Source organism: Leptopilina heterotoma, unplaced genomic scaffold, assembly GCF_015476425.1.
Source record: "Leptopilina heterotoma isolate Lh14 unplaced genomic scaffold, ASM1547642v1 Lhet_181, whole genome shotgun sequence".
NCBI lineage: Eukaryota > Metazoa > Arthropoda > Insecta > Hymenoptera > Figitidae > Leptopilina > Leptopilina heterotoma.
Genome location: NW_025110898.1, coordinates 148,308 through 173,003, shown reverse-complemented (window position 1 = coordinate 173,003; position 24,696 = coordinate 148,308). Strand labels below are relative to the sequence as shown.

Below are 24,696 nucleotides of genomic sequence, written 5' to 3'. Positions count from 1 at the left end.
GATATCCAGGAGGCCCTGGATAGAGTTTCGGTAATGATAGTAGGAAGCGGAAGGGTAACTGTCCTGGGACCTAATAAGCGAGGTGATAAGCTCGCTATTGTAGTAACCACACAGCAAGATGGAGAGAAGCTGGTACATCTCGGCCACATGAGGGTTGTCTTTTTATCTTGTCCAGTGAGGAAAAGAGTTATGGTCACCAGGTCACTATGGACATATAGGTAAACATTGTAAATCGGTAGATAGGTCAGCTGCGTGCTTTAAGTATACGAAGAAGCCGAACCCAGTTGGCTTTGAAATCAACGTCGATAACGTGGTGTCATGGTTCAAAACGTGGACTCCTGAAGGCATATTGAATCTTTCATTATTAAAATAATAGGGAAAGGATTTAGGTTTTACTCCTGTCCTTGTTTCCGCATTGGATGAGTGGATTAATGTCACGTTAAGGAGCAGGACAAAGGGACCACCACTTGCGAAGTTTAGGGCCCGACGGTAGTACCGCAGGTGGATCAAGTGTCCCAAATTAAGACGGAAGTGGTTTTTAGTGGGTCGACCAGAACAAGAGGGGTCATCCCTACATAACCTGGGATTCTTTATCCAAGTATCTAAATTTACAGATTTTCCACTTCCAACTACAAAAAAATAATTAATTGTTAGGATATTTATGTTCAAACGTCCCTAAATTTCTTTCTGGAAAATACTTCTGCACTATTTGTAAGGTTTAACATTCTCTAAACAAACTAGAGAATATAAATATTTCCTAAAATTCAAATACTCACAGCTGGTATTACAACTAATAAACATATTCCATGACAAAGTATACGTAAAAGTGTTCACTGCATAATTGTTTGATAGGTCCATTGTCCAATAGCTGTTAAAAAATATTTATTCACATTTAAATAGTCATCTAGTTCCTTAGTCTGCATGTTCTAAAAGTTTAAATTTAGAATATTAATTATTTTTGTTGCTTGTCATCGAATATACAAATATTGAAAATAGTTATAGATGAGACATTTTAATTATTTAAAATATTTTCACTATTACAATGCACAATGAAATATTACTTTTTTTCTTAACTACATATATTGAATAATGTTAATAACTATATTTACAGGTTTTAAAGAAATTGTTGTTTTTTCTTGCAAAAGAATATATCCACTATCGTTTTTCGAATTAACGCTTTTCTGATAATGGTATTATCTTTATTTCTATTTTTATATATTATTAAAAATTAATAATTCCATTTTCATACAATAATATTCATTTAAAAATTACACTTCTTGCGTTCATCTATTGTAGGTTGAATGATTTGAAATAGAAAGCCTCATATATAACTTCTTCCAACTTTAATTGTAACTACTTATTTCTGGTTAACATTGACATAATTTAAATGTAATACTAAAATATAACAAAAGCTTTGTCTACTTTGTTCATCGCTCAACGGCTGGTTGTAGAATGAAGAAGAACTTGCTCTTTGGAAAATCAGATTATTGATTACTTTAGACATGTAATGGGTTACCAGGAACAATTGAATAATAAATTAAGTTACAATGAATTTTAAGTCAGTGGGTTAAATATTTGCAATAAACGTTCCATTTAAACTTTATTTATTTATGTACCATCTATGTCTGTTATTTTACTAACTCTTCCACAAAGCGAAAAATATTTCCAGTAGAGTCTGGAATATTATTTTGTCTTCTAAAGATTTCTTTGTCAATCGTATTTTATATCAATTCACATAAAATGTTATAAGTTGAAACAAAATTTCAAATATGATTTAAAAATTGTTAAAAAATGTATTAAGTGAAAGTATTTAATGGAATGTCTGAAATAGTATAATGTCCCCAACATTATTAACTTGTAAGGGGTCGTCCATATACCACGTGGACATTTTGGGGGTGGGGGGGTTAAAAAAGTTTGAAAATGTCTACGATCCCATGTATTTTTGTGTCCACAAGGGGGGAGGGGGGGTCAAAATTTTTTGAAAAACTGTCCACGTGGTATATGGACGACCCCTAAAGGAACAGTAAGTATTAAATTAATAATTGTCAATTTCTTGAAGGCATAAATAAAGGAGAGAAAAAAAATATTGTTACGGAATTATCAAAAAGTGCTTCATCCTGGTTACACCGATTTTACTACGATAACGAGAAAGAGACATCCTGAGCACTAATCTTGAATTTTTGCCGAAATCTCAATTTGGCTTTTATAACGTGAGTATTTAAAATAACCCTTTGAGTCATACATTTTTCATTTCATTGAAATCTATTAAAACTGGTTACTTCGGGGGTTTTTGGGGTCGCTGAATACGAACCTGGCATCAGATTTTCAAAATTCAAAATGGCGGATCCAATATGGCGGACGCGAAAATAAAAAATGAACAGAATTTGCTTGGAACTCGTTACTCGGGGGTTTTTGGGGTCGCTGAATACGAATCTGGCATCAGATTTTCAAAATTCAAAATGGCGAATCCAATATGGCGGACAACCAAACAAATGACAAACGACAGACTTACACGAACGATTCTCTTCACAGGTAAGTACTGACTTCAAACAAACAAATGACAAGCGACAGACTTATACGAACGATTCTCTCCACAGGTAAGTACCGACTTTAATCAAACAAATAAAAATCGACACAATTAACACAAACGATTTCCTCCACAGGTGAGTATAGGCTACAATCGGACAAATTACAATCAACAGACTTACACGAACGATTATCTCCACAAGTAAGTACCGACTTCAAACAAGCAAATGACAAACGACAGACTTACACGAGCGATTCTCTCCACAGGTAAGTACCGACTTTAATCAAACAAATAAAAATCGACACAATTAACACAAACGATTTCCTCCACAGGTGAGTATAGGCTACAATCGGACAAATTACAATCAACAGACTTACACGAACGATTATCTCCACAAGTAAGTACCGACTTCAAACAAGCAAATGACAAACGACAGACTTACACGAGCGATTCTCTCCACAGGTAAGTACCGACTTTAATCAAACAAATAAAAATCGACACATTTAACACAAACGATTTCCTCCACAGGTGAGTATCGGCTACAATCGGACAAATCACAATCAACAGACTTACAAGAACGATTATCTCCACAGGTAAGTACCGACTTCAAACAAACAAATGACAAACGACAGACTAACAAGAACGATTCCCTTCAAAGGTAAGTATCAACTTCATTCCAACAAACGACATTCGAGAAACTATTACTAACGATTCTCTCAACAGGTTAATATAGCTTTTACGTTGACAGAAGGTATTTTGTTGAGTAGAAGCAGTATTATTGTTTGTGTTTTTTTACATCACATCTTGCATTAAGTTTGACATTTTCAGTTACTTATCGGTTAGCAATTCTTTACTAATATCTACAGTTTTTTCAATCGGATTGTCAAAAATGGTACATTATATTCTGTATCAAAAAATTAATTCTTTTTTTTTTATAGACAGAAATACTATGAAGAGGATTTTACGTTAAACGAGTTACCTGACTGTGGACTGTCAGGATTCATTCACTTTTGATTTTACTCTTTAATTTTATCCGAACGTTTTGAATCTTCTAAGTTTATTAATAAATTTATTAATACTCATGCCAGATTCGTATTCAGCGACCCCAAAAACCCCTGAGTAACCAGTTTAAAGCAAATTCAGATTATTTTTAATTTTCGCGTCCGCCATATTAGATCCGCCATTTTGAATTTTGAAAATTTGATGCCAGATTCGTATTCAGCGACCCCAAAAACCCCTGAGTAACTAGTTTCAAGCAAATTCAGTTTATTTATTATTTTCGCGTCCACCATATTGGATCCGCCATTTTGAATTTTGAAAATCTGATGCCAGATTCGTATTCAGCGACCCCAAAAACCCCTGAGTAACCAGATTAAAGCAAATTCAGATTATTTTTAATTTTCGCGTCCGCCATATTGGATCCGCCATTTTGAATTTTAAAAATCTGATGCTAGATTCGTATTCAGCGACACCAAAAACCCCCGAGTAACGAGTTTTATGAAAATAGGTTTGAAATTTCATCTGAAATACTTTTATTTTATAAAATATTACAAAAAATTGTTATTTATTATTAAAAATTATAAAAAAAAATTTCAAAAAAGTAATTGTAAATATAGTTTAGGATCTAATTTGTAAAGAAAAAAAATGAATTTTTTCTGAAAAAGAAGCATTATTTTTTGTTATTTATTTGTTTATAATATTTTTATTATTAACAAATTGTGAATCAACAGTTTTCTTAGACTTGTTTAGGTATGAGGAACATGCCCAGAAAAAAAACCTTAAATTTATTAATAAATATGCCATAGAAATACTGAAAACTGAGAAGGAAAAGGTGGGTCGCTGAGCGACATACTGTGACGCAAAGGGATAAATGTTACGTCTTTTAATAAGGTACATAATTTATTAAACTTGATACTAATTTACGTATAAAAAAACAAATTTTAAGGTATTACAAATGGGAGAATAATTTTTTTTGTTATTGCGCTGAAGATAAAACACTTAAGTAAGAAAAGGATGTTTTGATAACCTGAAACAGAAAATGAATTTAACTTAAGTCTGGAAACCCTAATATTAACTCAGATTATAGAAAAATTAAATTCTACAATACAAATTTCGGTTTTGACATCAATATTCATTAAGCAAAAATATTATATTACTTAGTAGAAAGTTATAACTTATAATGCTTACTGAACTAAAGTTTTCCATTGAAATTATGTAAATTTTCCCAGCTGATACTTTACATTCGCGAGAGGCTCTTAATAGCATAAATAATAGAAGTCTTTGAGATCTGATTGTCATGTCAGACCAATTGCATTGATAACTGAAAGCATAAGTTATTATTTCTTTAATAGGAGAAGCATTAGTACTTATTGTACTTAGTATAGATTTAATGATGGATAGAATATATTTTTTATTTTTAGCACTCTAATACTGCAATTTTTATCTTACCAATACTGACTAACTTTAGAGCTTTCATCAATCAACATTTGTCCAGGAATTGTATTGAAGTATAAATGAATTATTTGTCCTATAAAAAAGGATCCAAATCTCATGAGAATTTGTGAGTTGTTCAGGTTCAGTATAATCTGTAAAAATTAATTTTTATATTATCATTGTCCTAATGTTGAATTTCGGTATTGCTTTTTTCATGGTCAGGTCAGATGTTGAAGAGGATAGGAAAGACTTTTGTAAGGTCCAAAAATAAATGGGTCAATAATTGTTTTCACGTTTGGAAGGTTGCTTCCATTAGATACTTTTCGTCTTTAGCACATATTCTTTACTGAGGTTTCTAAGGATCATTGATTAGTTCACCCGTAGACCAGGTACCCTAACCCTTCTTAATCAGCTGCGACAGATCCACCACTTTAAGGATGAGGTCCCCAACAATTTGGCTAAGTTTAGGTATATGGTTATTTAACCATTCCCTACAGTCCAGGAATTCTACAAAAACAGCTTTTTTAGGAGACATACATCCTTGAAACAAGAGTAGGGTCCTGAATCAGCCTCCTCCTGTGGATAGCCACCCTGAGTTTGCCTTGATGCTCCACTGTCATCAGTGGGATATTTAGGAATATTTATAGGATCAATAGGAGGTATCGTAAACCTTGGTGTACTAACCTGTACACCTTGGAAACTAATCATCAGCATGTTGATACCAATGATTAATAAAAACATATTAGAAAATGTATGCTCAATATTTTCTGTAAATCTGCAATAAAAGTGCATCAGCTTTGAATTTTTGTTTAACGGTACAGTTACAGCTCTGCATTCATGGCTCATACATGCAGATTGTCATAGTAGCGTACAAGAGTTAGAGAAATAAAATAATTTCCTATCTTTTTCACTCTTGTACGTTACGATGACAACCTGCATTCACGAGCCATAAATGCAGAGCTTCCTTAACAAATACTAATTAATTTTCACAATTTTGCTCTTAATCTGCAAAATAAAAATACAAACTAACTTAAGTATATTATTGTACATTTGAATACATCTGACTAATTTCCTATTGATCTCATTGTCCTTGTCAATATCACAATGATTAACATTATTGTTTCTTTCTACAAGATATTTTAGTCTATGCCTGAAAAATAAATTCACTATTATATTACTCTATGCATAAAATAGAAATTAATTTTATTTCTCGCGTTAGATTGTAAATGCTATCGTTACTATTGTGACGCGTTTTGCCCACTTTCTATATTCTTTATGCTTTTCCCATTAGCTGATTTTTTCAGACAATATAGAAGGTAGGCAAACTTTGTGAAGTCCCATCCTTGGCGGATGGCATTCCTGAGCACGACTGTACAACAATAATTGGAGTACGTTTTAGAAATTTATTTCTATTCAGGAATTTGAAAGATATCGATGTGTAAACAAAAATGAGAGCTTACCCCAAAATTTGAAACATTCCACAAGCATGTTGCACAGAACAGAGAAAGATAATATCTATTGCTATTATATTTGCTAATGTTATGTACGTAGCAAGAATTGCATGAAGATATACAAAATAATAATAATTCTCATTTCTAATAAAAAGATAGTTGACACGAAAGACATAAATTTTTGTTCTTGACTCATCGAGTGGTGAAATAATATCAAGGATTGTTGGCAGCAATGGAATCAGTACGTAAATTGTTGAACTTACGTAACAGTAAACTGAAAATTAAATTAAATATTACATCCTCATTGCTCCATCAAATCCATGCAGTCTTCACACGTCATAATCTTTCCATTCTTCCCCATTCGTCTTTTAAATATTAACGATTTTTTCTCACACTCTCTGAGTGTTCGAGAGAGTGAGAAAAAAGCACTACTTGAGTCAGACTCAGCCATTCCAGAAATCTACCTTATCACTCAATATTTTCCACTGTTTCTCACCTCTCTCTCACTTCAAGCACTCTTCATTAAATTACTCAAAATTTTGCCAAAAACTCTTAACCCTTTACAAATGCGTGCACAACTCAACGGTACCGGAAACGGAAGCCTATATTTACAGTAATTAGATAAGAAAGTTAATTAAACTACTTGCAAACATTGTTGATAGGTATCTTCCTTTTTGTGCCGATCTACTTATTATTTCAATCTCAGCGTTGCTCAAGTTCAACTCCCAGTCACTTCTCATACTATCGGTTAAGAATTTCATCTAGACAGAAATATTTATATGTATATGTCTTCACCCTGAATAAGTTTTGTGTTATTATTATTAAATTTCATCTGGGACGGGATTACGAATGGCAAAATTGCTTACTTTGCAGACTCCCTCTGGACAGGGGAACGTCTTTGTTCTAGAAACGTTCCTAAAACGTTTTTAGAACGTTTCATGTCCACTACCATAACGGCTTATGAACGTCCAATAATAAAACGTTTTTAAGACATTATGTGGATGACATAAAACGTTCTAAAAACATTTAAGGAACGTTTGTAGAAAAAAAGACGTCTCCGTGCCCAGAGGGATGATGGTTAGTAATGTCAGTTAGAATATATTCTGGACCAGGAATAAAAATTAATTACATTAATTTATTTGTTAGGTAAATTAATAATATGTACATACCTTTGACATATTTGAGCTAACAGATATTGCATAACAATAACTAGCTATAACTGTAAATAATGGAGGAATGCTTTCTACAAATTCAGTAGATTCATGTCTGATATCATACGAAGCAATCATCTAAAAATAATTAAATGTTTATTAACTTAACAATAATAGGAGCTCATTTAGAGTTTTTAGATTTAGAAATCAGGTTGTAAAACGGTGTTGATACAGGTAACTGCTTATATGCTGTCCTTCTGGTTTTCACATCTATTTAAAAAGCATAGCCTTTCTATCATAATTTTATTAGTTTATGAACAATTTATGTATAATGTTAGCCACGAACTAACATTATACAGAGATTATAACAGAGATTAGCGTCTCTATTATAATCTTATTAGTTCGTGTCTTTATTTTTTTTGATATTACCTGGGTTCTCGGAGTTAATCATCATTTACCAAGGCTATTGTTCAAGGGTTCGAATTGTTTGTGGTAACCCTTCATAGGGTCTGAGTAACGCTTTAAGTTTCATACTTTTATCTATAGTCTTCCATGCGATGAAGGGAGAAAAAAAATATTACCTGAGTCATTGACCGGAAGGCCTGACCCGAACAAAAAAATCTGAATTGAAGAGCCAAAGGGCTGAAAAAAATTGTATTTGGCACGTCTGAAAGTGCTGAAGAGCCACTTTGTTTAATTAAACTATTGAATTATGTTACGAGTTTATTTTTAGTTGCCTTGACTTTGACTCCTGTCAAAATAGAGAAAAGTTGTCTTGATGAGTAAGTCTAAACCCAATATTGTGCCGTAAATTGACCGAAGAATAAACTAATATTTGTTCCAGTGACTCCAAGTTCAAGACACGTAAGTCGATAAAAATATTAAAGGTAAATCTCTCTTTTTCAATTTAATCCACATGTCGTTGCATAATTATTATAAATTTCAACTCGTTATCACAATTAATTAATGTTGTTAATTTAAACCTTATTGTTACCTGGCTTCTCGGAGTTAATCCTTCTTTACAAAGGTTTCTTATTGTTTGTGGTAATCCACTTTTTTGTACTGATTATGTTAATGATTTAAATTTGTTGAAAAAACTTTTATACTTACTGCTGGAATTAAAATTAGTGTGCATATTCCATGACAAACTGTACGAAAAAATATTCTTTCTCTAGGTGATTGATAGGGCCATTGTCCGACAAGGAATAAAAAAAATTTGTTAACTTTCAAATAGGCATCAATATTACTAGGCTTACTCATATTCAATTAATAATTGGGAGATTTAAATTTCTTTAATTATACTATAATAGAGAATAAAGTACATTTAAAAAATTTCTATTGATGTAGAGACAATCACTTGCTTTTTGTTAACATTGTCATAATTTCAAAATTATTGTCACATTACAAAGTAACGATCTTTATTTCTATATAGTCATCGTACATCTACCGAATATAAAATGTAAGAAGATATTTCTCTTTGGAAAATCCGATTATTGATTATTTGATACATTTAATGGACTGCCAAGAACTATAGAATATTAAATTCATTTACAATGAATTTTAAGTCAGTGGGTGACATATATGCATTAAACGTGTCATTTGAGCTTAATTTATTCATCCACCCTCTATGCGTCTATTATCTTACTAATACTTCGAATAATATTTGCAATAGAGACTGGAACTATTTTGTCTTCTAAAGATTTCAGTGTAAATATCTTATTTTAAGGCAAGGAGAAACATAACATTGAAATTTTAACTTTATTTTATTGCAATATTCTTATTTTACACATACGTTTTCATAAACACATTTTATGAAAAGAAATGAATTTGACAAGTGAATATTTAAAAAATAGATATAAATAAAACTTTCCAAATTCTATATCAGTAGAAAGTCTTTTGAATTTCTCTTTCTTTTTAGAATAAACGTACTGCAAAAAAGATGAATTACTCTGGCAATACTAGAAACAAGGACGTTGATGAGTGGGTTTACTCAATCTTTTCCAACTGAAAATACAATTTTTAAACAATTTAAAAATATTTAATAGAATGTTTATCAAGTAATACTAATAATTAAGTATTAATAAGGTAATGATTGATAAAATTTTTTTAATTTAATTCTTATTCAAATAAAGAAATTTTTATAATTGAATCTCGACCTGGAAAAATTCAAGCAGAAAATATTTTTTTGTTACTAACTCTTTTCACTCTTTACAATCAGGTAATAACTACTAACTGTGCTTTTCTGTGAGTAAATTTTATTTCAGTTATTATTTAAAAATTATATTAAATTTCTCAACTCTCTAATAAAATGTAAATATTCTTACTTTTTCCAAAGGCGACCGATGAAATGTTATTAATTTTTTCTACTTTTATTGCAAAGTTTAAAATCTTTTTACGTAAATTTTGCATTTTAATTTTTGTAGAATTATAAGAAGGAGGTACATGTGGATTAAAAAATTTAATTTCATTATGTAATGATCCATTAAAATTTTTATTAGACTCCCTAATGTGCAACAGACATTTTCTTCTAGTATAATTTACAATTTTTATTTATTACAAGTTGAAAAATAATTTTTTATTATTATATTATTTTTATTGCGCTGAAGTCAAAACACTTAAGTATGTAAACGACGTCTTGATAACCTGTAGAAAAAATATCATTTGCTTTAAATTATTCTAAAAGATTTTTGCTGTTATAAAAAAATGATGGATTGTATTTACTGTTTTTATAATTCAAAAGGGAGTTTTTTTACTAACAGCTGTTTTTTTTCTTTTCCCATAAATACTGATTTACTTACTGCACTGAAGTTTTCCATTGAAATTATATAAAGTTTGTCAGCAGAAACTTTACAATCGCGGGAGGCTCTTAATAGCATGAATAATAGAAGTTTTTAAGAATTAGTTTTCATGTTTGTCCAATTATATTTGTAACTAAAAATTTTAATTACAAAGAGCACTTCATGTTAAATATGAACTATATTAGTTATTTTGTTCGAATGCACAAAAATATAAACAATGTTCAAATCTTACCAATACTCACTAACTTTAGAGCTTTCATCTATTAATGTTTGACCAGGAATTGTATTAAAGTATAAATGAATAATTTGTCCTGCAAAAAAGGCACTGAGTCTCAAAAGAAGTGGAATGTTATTTAGATTCAGCACAATCTATAAGAAAATAAATTTTTAATTTACGTAATAGTCTGAGATCCGAATAGGAAGCGACCTACACCCATCTGTTTACTGGATGAAAATGTTTTTTTTTCAAATATTATATGTGAAGGGAGCTTCCAATTTGGATCCTGTACAATCAAGTGCATTGATACCTTCCCTCAGTAAAGGAATTATTTTAACACATTAATTTTCTCTTCTATGATATTTCTATTAATTGTAACAATTAAAAGACATATTTTGAATAGAGTTCTACTGTCCACTGGACTAACTGGTAAATGAACGTGGACAATTGACAATTTGTCACAAATTAGCGTCTTTTCTAAGGGAAGGCATTATATATGTACAAAAGTGTACAATTCCAAAAATTGTAATTTATATGCATACATAAATGTCTAAATAAAAATATAGGTTTAACTCACTTGTAGCCCTTGAAAACTTATCATTAACATATTAATACCAATGACAAGTAGAAACATATTAGAAAAACAGAGTTCAACATTATCTGTAAATCTATATTTTAGAAAGTATTAGTTTCTTATTATCATCTAATAAATACTGACTAGTTTTAATAAAATTATCTTTTAAAAATTAAACGATGGGCTATGTATTAATAAATAGAGCAATAGAATATGTCATACACACAGCCATCGTAGTCGCGTTCACTCTCTGCTGATGCTGACGACCGTTATTGTCAAAAATCGTCATTTTGGACGTCTGGTGGGGACTATGGGAGTTACGTTCTTTGGCGATAGAGTGAGGATAAGTTAGCACCCGCAGAGGGTTAAGCGTGAAAGGTAGGAGAGAGTAGCGACCGCGCACGAAACTTGCGCCAACTTGCCTCCGCTCCCCCCACCACTCACTCTCCTCGAGCCTATATACATCGCGACACGGTCCCATATCGTCAGATCGTCTACCGACTTGGCTCGAGGTGCTCTTCAGATCTAACAGGTACGATCTCACCTATGGGCATTAGCCTCAGGTAGAGGAGCTCCTCTGTGAGTTAAATGTTGTACAGGAAAATGTACGTTCTATCCATTAAATGTATCTCAGATTTATTGCAAGAAATCGATTAAACCCCGTTAGAACTGATAATTATAGGAATTAGTAATATTTGTTTAAATGAATTTCTAATGTTATACTACAGTTATTGACTAAACCTCAGCAGAAATCACAATTACATGATGATCAACCTAAGATTCACTAATTATCAGTTAAGGAAACTACGATAGGTACCCAGACTCCATCAGGCAAGCGGATTCCGTAGCAAATAAAAATCATAACTTTACAATATACTAACTGAAGTATATTGTTGTATAGTTGAATGCATCCAATTAATTTTTTGTTAACTTCATCATCTTTAGTAACTTCAAGCTGATTAGCATTGCAACTTGTGTCTACAATGTTTTTTAATCTATATCTGAAATAATAAGAGCTTTCAACCATTTTGCAAACTAATTACGTGAAAATTATAATAAACAAAAAACTGGTTAGAATAATATAATTAATTTTATCTCCGGAATTATCGAGACGTACTACTCTAAATATTTTCGGAGAGTCAGCTGAAAAGCTGATGCAATTAATGAATTAATACTTCTTTGATTACAACATTTCAAAACTTGATGAATTCTTCAAATAAAAATATATCAACACAACTGGGTTCAGATAAAGTTTTATGGTTTAAATCACCAGAATAATTGTTACCATACAGTAATTAATAATTAGCTTACCCCAAAAGTTGAAACATTCCACAAGCATGTTGAACTGTACAAAGAAAACTAATGTCTGCAGACAATATACTTGTTACGGTAAAGAATGTAGCGAGAATTGAATGTGCGTATATAAAATAATAGTGATTATCATTTTCAATAAAAATGTAGTCGGCTTGAAAAATGTAAAATTTTGATCTTGAACCATTAAGCGGGAAAATAATGTCAAGAAGTTGTGGTATCAGTGGAATCATTAAAGAAATAGCTGCAGTTATATAGCAGTATACTAAGAATTATATTATATTGTTAATTTTCTATGAAGGTTACAGAATTAGGCCATTAGTGTTTTATTTAACAACTTTCTCAAAGACTACAGTTTTGTCTGTATCAATGCAATAAAAAATAAGTGAGAGATAAAGTTAGTGGTTAATAAAACTACTTTAAAAATGTAAAACAACCAAATCCTTTTCTTTAATCCCTTTCTCAAAAGGAGTATTTGAGATGAAAGTCATAGACGTATATAATGGCCTAACTCGGTAAAGGATTTCATACATTTCTTTACTTTATACACACTAATAATTCAAAATATTTAATTAAACTACTTGCAAACGATAATGCTAAATGTTTTCCTCTTTGGGCAGATCTCCCTATAATGTCGAACTCGAATTTACTGAGATTTAATTGCCAATCATTTTTCATGCAATCAGTTAGTAATTTAATCTTAACAAAAAAAATTACATAAAATCAATTATTGTATTGATAAACTAAGTTAAAAAAGTAAAAGATACTAAATATTCTAAACCCCTGCAGAAATCCGTATATTCAATGTATCCTATTGACATCTAAGGGACAACCATTAGTCAGTATAAATTAGAATATTGCTAAGATGTCCCAAAATGATCGAGAGCTTCATTTTAGAAACATCCAAATTTGATGATAGACCTAGGACGTCTATAGGATATCGTGAAACATCCGTTCTAACAAGGAACGTATTATAAAAAAATAAAGTAGCAGACATACCTTCGACATGTTCATCATAAGAGATAAACCACAAACGTAGCTAAGAATTCCTGTAAATAATGGAGGGATGCATTCCACCAACATAGTAGACTCATTTCTTACTTCATATGCAGCTATTGCCTAGAAAACAAAATTAAGTTTGTAATTTTATCAAGCAGGATTCATTAGGGTTCTCATTAGGTGGGACCTAGAGCCTCTTGTCCAATAAGAAATATACCGAAATAATAAAATCCCTGCGAAGATGATTCTTAACCCAGGAATTACTCTGAGTTTAATAAAAAAATATACTGAAATAATTAAATCTCTGCGAAGATGATTCTTAACCAAGGATGTACCCAAAGGCGAATTAAGTCTTTTAGAAAATTAATTTTTGAACAATTTAATACTGTGACGATGTAAATTGTCACACCATCTGTCGCAACTTTCTGAATTTTTCTTAAAATTTCTCCAGTCCAACAATGGAAGAAAAGAATTTGTAAGTGTTTATATAGTTATCAATTCTATTCAGCTTGCTCATATTGTATTTAGAATTAAAACATTATGTGATAAAGCAATTGATGATCACACTTTTGCTTAAATACAATTCTGCGATTACTTGTTAATTTTCTTAATTTCACTGGAATCTAAATTTATTGTATTTGTTACAAAAATAAAGTTCCTTCTGCCTATACGTTCATCGTGCATCTGCTGTAGAGAAACTGTAAGAAGAAATCATCCTTGGAAAATAAGATTATTGATTAGTTGAAAACATTTAATAGACTGCCAAGAAGTACTAAAGTATTAAATCAGTTACAATGAATTTTAAGTCAGTTGGTGAAATAAATGCATTAAGTGTGTCATTTTAGCATTACGTATTCATTTCTTCACTCGATTTATTATCTTACTATCACTTCGAAACTAAAAACTTTATTTGCAGTGCAGCAAGAAACTCTTTAGTTTTAAACCATTAGTTTGCAAAATTCCTGAAAATTTTAGGAACATTAATTTTTTGTTCAAAGATCTACACATGAATATTAAGAGAACAAAATGTACTTTTCTCTAAACTCCATTTCAGTTTCTTGAAAAGTTTCAAATTATTGACATAAATGATATCATTTATAAATATATATATATATATACATATATATATATATATATATATAATATTTATATTTTATATCATTTATAACCCCATATGGGGGTTATAAATGATCTCTGTCTACAGATGCATTGGATGTGACCGAATTGAAGTATTTACTTAGAATGTCTGATAACGCGTCTCCTGAAGCGTCTCTAAAATTTTAGATATTTTTGGGACATTCTTCGAACTAACCCAATTATTATATTCCCTAGTGTTTTCTGATTTAATTTTAATTAATGATAATAAAAATTAGGATAAAAAGTATTTGTGCTTTTCACTGGTTTGTAGACAACACAAAAATGTCAGACTGTCACGTAAAGAACCATTTGTTACAGATGAAAATTTTAGACTAGGACTTGTACGGAGCACCACTTCTCAATTCTTATAATACTGACGACTACATTTTTTTGACTGCAGTCAAAAAAATGACTAGCTGTTGATGGTCTGGCCCTTTTTATACTAAAAATTATTCTCGAAAATTTACCTTAAGCCATGTATTTTCGGAAAAGTATTGTAAGAACACTTGCGTTGACTCAGCTATTAGATCGCACGTGTTTCATTTCCTCTGAGTCATTTTATTATATTTTTAATAATAATTTGCTTTTACAATTTAATTATTTACAATTATAATTTGTTATGTTATTTGTTAATTATTTATAGTTATTACAATTCAGTTATCATTTATTATTATTAATTTATTATTACAATTCTTTATTAATTGTTGTTTGTTTTTATAATTTTGTTATTAATGATTTATGATCAATATGTCAGAATTAACAATATGTTAATAACGAGGATTTAAAAAGTAAAAAAAATTGATTGCAAGAAATGATGATTTTTTCAATTTGGAACAATTAAAGTCATCAAATAATTAAATTCAAAATTTAGATGATAAAATAAAATCTCTTGTTGCTGCAAATTAGAAAACATTCCTTATATTGAAGAAGGTACATGTGAATTAATAAATTTAATTTCTTTATGTTATGATTAATTTAAATTTTTATTGTACTCACTAATGTGCAATAGACCTTTTCTTCTAGTACAATTTTATCATTTTTATTTATTATAATTTAAAAAATAATTTTTATTATTATATTATTTTTATCGTGCTGAAGTCAAAACACTTAAATATGAAAATGACGTCTTGATAACCTGGAGAAAAAATGTCATTTGCTTTAAATTATTCTAAAAGATTCTTGCTGTCATAAAAAAAAATTGTTGATTACATCTACTGTTTTCATAATTCAAAAGGGACTTTTGTATTAAGCTGATGAATTTTTTTCTTTTTCTGTAAATACACCATAAATGCTGCATTACTTACTGCACTAAAGTTTTCCATTGAAATTATATAAAGTTTGCCAGCAGAAATTTTACATGCGCGGGAGGCTCTTAATAGCATGAATAATAGAAGTTTTTGAGAATTAGTTTTCATGTTTGTCCAATTACATTTGTAACTAAAAATTGTAATTACAAAGAGCACTTCATGTTAAATATGAACTATATCAGTTATTTTGTTCGAATGCACAAAAATATAAACAATGTTCAAATCTTACCAATACTCACTAACTTTAGAGCTTTCATCTATTAATGTTTGACCAGGAATTGTATTAAAGTATAAATGAATAATTTGTCCTGCAAAAAAGGCACTGAGTCTCAAAAGAAGTGGAATGTTATTTAGATTCAGCACGATCTATAAGAAAATAAATTTTTAATTTACGTAATAGTCTGAGATCCGAATAGGAAGCGACCTACACCAATCTGTATACTGGATGAAAATGTTTTTTTTTCAAATATTATATGTGAAGGGAGCTTCCAATTTGGATCCTGTACACTCGTGCTCATTAATGCCTTCCCTCAGGGAAGGCACTAATTTCACGAACTTTGCCTACCATCTATATTGTATAAAAAATCAGCCAATGGAAAAGTAAAATTCCTATGGAATTATTGGCACGAACTATAAAAAATATAGAAAGTGGGCAAAACGCGTCAAATTAGTGCCTTCCCTGAGAGAAGGCATTAATGAGCACGAGTGTACAATCAAGTGCATTCATGCCTTCCCTCATAGTTAAGGAATTAACTTAACTTATCAATTTGTTTTTCTGTAATATTTTTATTAATTGTGACAATTGAAAACATAATTCGGATTAGGGTTCTACTGTCCACTGGACTAACTGGTAAATGAACATGAATATTTGACAATTTGTCACAAATTAGCCCCTTTTCTAAGGGGACGCATACCCTCTGGGCACGGAAACATCTTTGTTCTAGAAACGTTCCTAAAACGTTTTATGTCCTCCACTTAACGTCTTAAAAACGTTTTATGTTCTAAAAACGTTTTTAGAACATTGGACATTCTTAAGCCGTTATCTAGTGGACATGAAACGTTCTAAAAACGTCTTAGAAACGTTTCTAGAGCAAAGACGTTTCCGTGCCCAGAGGGTAGATGCACTGAAGTGTACAATTCCAAAAATTGTAATCTAGAAGCAACTGGAAGATAACAAATACCCACATACATAAAAACCTAAGTAAAAATAATGGTTCAACTCACTTGTAGTCCTTGCAAACTTATCATTAACATATTCAGACCAATGACAAATAAAAACATATTAGAAAAACAGTATTGAATATTTTCTGTAAATCTATATTTCAGAAATTATTAGTTTGTAAATGTTTTATAAATAAAGAATTCAAATAGGAAAAGTTAGCTTCGTAAATACTGAAGAATGCAATTTGCAATAAACTAACAATTAAGAAGGTTGAAAAGTTATTTAAACGCATTACTTTTTTCTACTTTTATTGTTATTTTTAATGCTTGTAGATACTAATGAACTTTTATATATATACTAACTGAAGTATACTGTTGTATAGTTGAATGCATCCAATCAATTTTTTGTTAACTTCATCATCTTTAGTAACTTCATCATCTTTAGTAACTTCAAGCTCATTAGCATTGTAACTTTTATCTAAAATGTTTTTTAATCTATATCTGAAAGAATAGAGTTCACAACAGTTTTGCAAAGTATAATGAACAAAAAATTCGTTTAAATAATTTCTTTGACCCACCCTAAAAGTTGAAACATTCCACAAGCATGTTGAACAGTGCAAAGAAAACTAATGTCTGCAGACAGTATATTTGTTATGGAAAAGAATGTTCCGAGAATTGAATGTACATATATATAATAATAGTATTTATCATTTTCAATAAAAATGTAGTTGGCATGAAAAATGTAAAATTTTGATCTTGAACCATTAAGCGGTAAAATAATGTCGAGAAACTGTGGCATCAATGGAATCATTACGTAAACTGCTACAGTTACGTACACGTATACTAGAAATTATTTTACGTTTAGAGTTTATAAGCAGAGTGCATATAATAACTTATTTATAATGACCTAATTCCGTAAAGAATGTAATCTTTATTTATTTTCTTTATACACACTAATAATTCAAAATATTTAATTAAACTACTTGCAAACGATAATGCTAAATATTTTCCTCTTTGGGTACATCTCCCTATAATGTCGAACTCGACTTCACTGTGATTTGATTGCCAATCATTCTTCATACAATCGGTTAGTAATTTCATCTTAACAAAAAAAAAAATTTTCATAAAATCAGTTACAATATTAATAAAGTGGTAAGTTGGAAAAAGTAAAAGATACTAAATATTCCAAATCCATACAGTAATCCGGATATTCAATGTATTTTATTGACATCTAAGGGATAACCATTAGTCAGTATAAATTAGGATATTGATAAGATGTCCCAAAATGATCGAGATCTGCATTTTAGAAATATCCTAATTTGATGATAGACCTAGGACGTCTATAGAATATCGGGAAATATCCATTAAAACAAGGAAGGTATTATAAAAAAAAATAAAGTGGCAGACATACCTTCGACATGTTCATCATAAGAGATAAACCACAAACGTAGCTAGCAAATCCTGTAAATAATGCTGGAATGCATTCCACTAATATAATAGACTCATTTCTTGCATCATATGCAGCTATTATCTAGATAACAATGTTAAGTTTATAGTTTTATCGAACAGGCTTCATTAGGGTCCTCATTAGGTGGGACCTAGAGCCTCTTGCTCAATAAGAAATATACCGAAATAATTAAATCTCGGCGAAGATAAATTATTTATTTGAAATTCATACGTCACAATACTTACGGCTGGAATTATAAATGTTGTTAATGTTACATAACAAACTAAACGTAATATTACTTTTTCTTTCGATAACTGATAGGGCCACAGTCCAATAATGGAAGAACAGAATTTGTAAGTGTTTATATAATTATCAAATCTATTCAGCTTGCCCATCTTTTATAAACATTCGTTTTAATTTTGGATCCCAAAACAGATTAGAAATTAACTCTTTAATTATCACTAAAAAATTGTGAATGTAAAGTATGTGATATAAATGTTTTACATCTATTCTGATTGTCAAACTCCTGATTGACAAAAATATAAGCAGATGAAAAGAAATTTAATTAATAACGTTGATTGAACTAAGTGACCATTACCTACATTGATTGACAAAAAATTCCTTAGGATATTCAACTGTATTATTGTGAATTATGTTCAGGTATTATTTGTTAAGAAAAATAACGATCCCTCTGTCTATACGTTCATCGTGCATCTGCTGTAGAGAAACTGTAAGAAGAAATCATCCTTGGAAAATAAGATTATTGATTAGTTGAAAACATTTAATAGACTGCCAAGAAGTACTAAATTATTAAATCAGCTACAATGAATTTTAAGTTAGTTGGTGAAATAAACGTATTAAGCGTGTCATTTTAGCATTACGTATTCATTTATTCGCTCTATCCATTATCTTACTTCGACACTAAAGACTTTATTTGCAATACAGCAAGAGACTCTATAGTTTCAAACCATTAGTTCGCAAAAGATTTCTTTATCTATCGTAGTTTGATCAACTAACATACATTTAAGAAAATTGAAATAAGATACATATAAGAATTTAACTTATCCTTGAAATATTTTACAAAGGTTCTGTAGCAGCCACAACAAAGATCCATTAAAAAATTCTGTCTAAAGAAAAAAGTTTATGTACATTTTCCAATTAAAAATATTTACAATTAATTTATTTGCCTCTTAGTATGTAGGATCTCCTATAGAAGGTTGTTGTACAAGAGTTACAAAAAAGAGGGTACATCAATTTAATATTAAAACATTTCCCTGGTCCTAATGGAAAAACAATTAATTGTTTTTGACTGGATTCGGCAACAAGACTGTAAGAAAATTTATATTTTTAGAAATGTATTTTATTACGAGGAAGTTCTCTCCTGTTGATGGGCAACCGAAAATGATGCCATGAATGTACGAATTTTGTCTTTGGGTTCGCGCTTCGGGGAAAATCGTTTTGGGTTCGGAGAATCGGTGGAGTTGGGGGGAATATTTCCGCGATATGAAGCGATCGTCCCTCTAGTTCTCTGTCTCATTTGCTTATTGAACTCAAGGGAAGGTTCCGCGCCATACGCGAAGTCCAATGCCTGAGACCTCGAGGTAAAAACAAGATTCGTATTTCTTATAGTTTTCTTTAATTTTATTTTGTTCATTGGTTTTTTTTTGTTTACCTCAAATTTTGTTCAATTTTTTTATTGTAATTTCACGTAGTGTGGCGTTTATTTGCAATTTATGGGCGGAATAAATTTCATGGCGAGGGTGTGGATTTATAAAGGAGAACTAGACGGGTGATTTGCTGTATCTGCGAGAAATAAAAGGAAGATTGGAGACGAGCCTGAATTATCGTGCCAATCCTTATCAAAAGTAAAGGAGGATAACAAAGAGACCTCAACTTCGCGACAGAAATCAACAACGCTGTTTCTCCCGACCCACGCCATTGATGATCTTCCCAATCATTGTCGAAATCGATGAGTATTTTGTTGAATCTCTCTTTATTGTTTTATGAAAGTATTTTCATGCACTGAATTTCATTTGACTATATATTTTCTGTGTGATTTAATTTATAATTTATATGTATGTCCTAAATTTGTATAAAATACTTGACTTGTTGTGTGAATGAATGTCTTTTTGAATGTATGTATATTAATAACGCGGGCATAAGTTATAATTGTAAATTATTTGATTGACTCGAGTCAAAACGATCGATTTTCTGAATTTTAATATATTATTTTATTGTGCATTTATTTGTGATATTTCTTCTTTATTGAGTTCATTCCTTTTATCAATTGTTAAAATTTTCTTGATGTTTACATTTTCTATTTGATTTATTTTATTTGAAATTCAATTATTTTCTCTTTTAAAAGTGTATTTATTACATAAATGGCGCCCGAACAGGGACATGAATGAGTGCCCAAAATTTTGAATGATTGAGATTTATTAATTTTGTTTTGTATAAATTTTGTGAAATATTGTATTTTTTTTATGAAACGTATTCTGGGGAGAGAAACTCGATCTCGTCCGGGAATTTTATTGGAGGGTTTAACTTTCGAACGTCGTAAAAATAATCGCGAAAACAAACGAACAATGTCGCAACCTCCGGGTGAATTTGTAAATAATGTTGGAAATTTAGGAAATAATAATGACATTGTTATTGACGAATTGCGAGCTGAAATTGATCGATTGCGTACAATAAATTCTGCTCAAAATATTCAATTAACGCAATTGCAAAATCGTATCCATGAAAGTTCAAGTGATGTGGGCAGTCAGCTGGTGCGAACTCTTATTGACGGATTAAGGGGATTAAATGTTGAGACCAAGATTCCGAGATTTTGTGAGCCGGAAAATCCGAATCATTTTATTGAAAAATTAGAAAAATATTTTGTGTTAAAGAATTTGCAAGGGAATCGGTTAAGTTTGATAGATGGGTGCTTCGATGGCCGGGCACGCGCCTGGTTCGAATCGCAGCGGAGTACTTTAATTAATTATGCGGATTTTAAAACAAAATTTCTGGCGGAGTTCTTTTCGATTCCGATCCGTGTTAAATTACGGGCGGAATGGTTGGCGCGTCGATTTGATAACTCATCTGATAATTTGCAAACTTATTTTATGCGTCAAATTAAAGAAGCTCAATTTTTTACTCCGCAATATGAGCCCTACGAATTACATTTTATGATTATTCAGCAATTACCTATGAGAGTGCGGGAAATTGTTTCTACCATCGATTTTAAAGATTATGATAAAATATCACAGTGTCTTGCTCAATTGGATTTCGCTTTTCAAGAGAAAACAAGTCATTATAATGTCAAGTCTCGAAATTCGGTTTCCAACGCGTATAATGAAAATAAAAATAATGATAAGCGAAATCAACAACAGTCGCAATCATCAAGGCCTTCGCTTGTAACGAATTCGTATATACAGGCAAATAGTTTTCACGCCGAAAATCCAAATATTAATGGTCACTCCCGGTCTTCTGAACCACGTGTTCCCCTACCCGATACCAGTCGGCCCCCTCCGCCCTTTTCCTCATCTGTGAAAAACATCAAAGACTTTAACTCTATGAATCAGTTAGCAATTTCGAAAGGCGCGAGCCATTCAACAATATTTTCAAGTCGGCATTTATATGATGAATTTAATCAAGTTATCGATGATGTCGCGAATAATTTAGAAAAACGATGTGACGAATCTACGTGCAGTCCATCTTGCCCGCGTATTATTGTTGCAATGCAGTCAGTGCCGGCTTCATCATTAATTGATACGGGAAGTCAGATTACGGCGGTGTCAGAGGAGTTTTATAATTATTTAAAAAAATATTATCAAGTGCTTGAACTGCCTGTTTCGAGTGTTGTTCTTTTTACAGCCATTGGGAAGAAATCAACTCCCATTAAGAAGCAAATAATGTGCAAATTGACGATTGGAGATTTCGAATGTGAGTCATTTTTTTTAATTGTTCCCAATTTATCTACTTCCGTTATTTTAGGTAATGACTGGCTTTTAAAGAATAAAGTGATAATAGATTATGAAAGGGGACTTATGATTATTGACGGAAATATTGTTCGTTCTTTGCTGGTATCATTTGGGAGTTTGACAAATAATAAAGGTGTTATTCAAGAAGGAGGGGAGGTGATTCAAATTGTACAAGGTTTAAACGTAAAAAATAATACTAACATTCGCGAAGAAGGGGGGAGTGATATGAATAATGATTGTAAGATGATTAATTTTCGCGAATTTGATGATTTTAAAAGTAATGTAGAATTTGAGAATGACGTAAGGGGGGAGAAATCATGTTTTGATGTGAAGGTCGCAAAGGAAATAACAGCTGATTTCTCTCATACCGATGATTTAGAATTCATGACGTGTCAAGCTCGAAATGAAAATTACAAAAATATGAACGAATATTATTTAGTTGAAAATGACATTGAAAATAATTCCGGTTTTTGTGAAATAATATTTGAAGACGAAGTTAATAATAATGACGATACACATGTTATTAATGAATTAAAGAGAATTAACTCTATGGATGTTAAGAATCAGGATAATTCTTTGTTTTTTAGTGAAGTGGAAAGGATTGCGGCGGAAATAAAAGATATTAAGCATCGGGAACGCGAATTTGTTATTAAGCGACTATCGGAATTTGAGAATTTGTTTACGTCTAAAATTGGGGTCGCTGATACACCGCCGTATCAATTAAAAATCAAACCACATAAAAAATTTATTAGAAAATCATACCCAGTTCCCATGACATTCCGCGAGCGAACTAGAATCACGTTACGAGAAATGAAAGATGCGATGATAATTGAGGAGTCTGATAGCGATTATTGTAGCCCTCTTAGGATCGTAGTGAAGAGTGATGGTACAATACGTGTGTGTTTGGACGCACGGTATATCAATGAAATTATAGAATCGGACCATGAGGTCCCACCCCTTATTTCTGAGGTGATGCAGAAATTCCATGGTGTTACTTTCATGTCAATGACCGATTTATCCTCAGGCTACTGGCAAATCCCCCTTGATAAGGATTCGAGAAAATATACCGCATTTCTTTTCGACTCGAAATTGTATCATTTTTGTCGAGTACCGTTCGGCATTAAAACGGCCGGATCGGCATTTATTAGAGCACTTAATTCCGCGATTGGTCATGAATTCGATGATTGTTTGACAACATATATAGACGATTTTTTAATTTCGACAAAGGGTTCAATAACTGATCATATTGATCGTATGTGTTCGGTATTTAAAGTGTTACAAAAAAAAAATTTCACCCTAAATTTAAAAAAATCAATATTTTGTAAAAAAAACGTGGAATTTTTGGGATATGAGTTAACGACTGAAGGAATTCGTCCTCCACAAAACAAATTAGAGGTAATTTTAAATTTTCAATCGCCCCGTAATCGTAAGGAGCTGCGTCAATTTATTGGCGTTTGCACATACTATAGGCAGTTTACGGTGCGACATGCGAATCTTATATATCCCTTCCGTGATATTCTGAAAGAAAAAAGTCCATGGGAATGGGGGGAGAAGCATGAAGAGGCTTTTAAAATCATGAAAAAAGCGTTTGTTAATTCAGTTAGATTGAATCATCATATTCCGGGTGTTCCTTATCGCTTGCAGACCGATGCTTCAGACGCGGGTTTAAGCGGGGTTCTTTATCAAATTGATCGGGATGGATATCATCGAATTATAGCCTTGGTCAGTAGATGTTTGAATGTTGCCGAGATGAATTATACAACCACTGAGAAGGAGCTCCTCGCGGTTGTATATTCGATCTTAAAACTACGAATTTATTTACTTGGAACCAGGTTTGAGGTGATTACCGATCACAAAGCCCTTACTTTTTTATACTCGACTCCGCACCTGAATGCTCGCATGATTAGATGGAGTTTGGCCTTGCAGCAGTTTGATTTTGAGGTTTCTCATGTTAGAGGGGAAGACAATATTGTTGCGGATTTTCTGAGTCGGAATCCTGAGGGTCAATTTGAGTCATCATCACCTCGTAGTTTGTCGATAGATGTTTTAGAAATCTCAAAAGATAGTGAAGTCAATTTTTATTATTGTCACAAGATTGAAGTCGATCAGGAGTTACGTGATTCATTAAAAAATTTAGCAATTTTGCAACGACGGGATCCTTTTGTAGATGAGTTATATAAAAAAATTCAAGATGATGCGTGTAATGATTTTTATGTTA

The 24,696-nt window shown here is 31.3% G+C and overlaps 1 protein-coding gene across 1 annotated transcript; it reads right to left on the bottom strand.

Moving 5' to 3' along the window:
• Positions 1–4,405: 4,405 nt before the first annotated feature.
• LOC122500085 (odorant receptor 9a-like) lies at positions 4,406–19,167 on the bottom strand. Its single transcript, XM_043608810.1, has 17 exons — positions 19,116–19,167; positions 18,759–18,974; positions 18,478–18,597; positions 18,050–18,167; positions 17,645–17,909; positions 17,430–17,567; positions 17,130–17,220; positions 16,135–16,271; positions 15,903–16,035; positions 15,692–15,733; positions 13,462–13,581; positions 10,593–10,729; positions 5,991–6,110; positions 5,645–5,735; positions 4,976–5,112; positions 4,715–4,847; positions 4,406–4,553 (listed from the first exon to the last, which is right to left on the bottom strand). Exons 2-17 carry the CDS (start codon positions 18,906–18,908, stop codon positions 4,503–4,505), a joined length of 1,983 nt encoding a protein of 660 aa, XP_043464745.1. The 5' UTR covers positions 18,909–18,974; positions 19,116–19,167; the 3' UTR covers positions 4,406–4,502.
• Between the last annotated feature and the right edge of the window lie 5,529 nt (positions 19,168–24,696).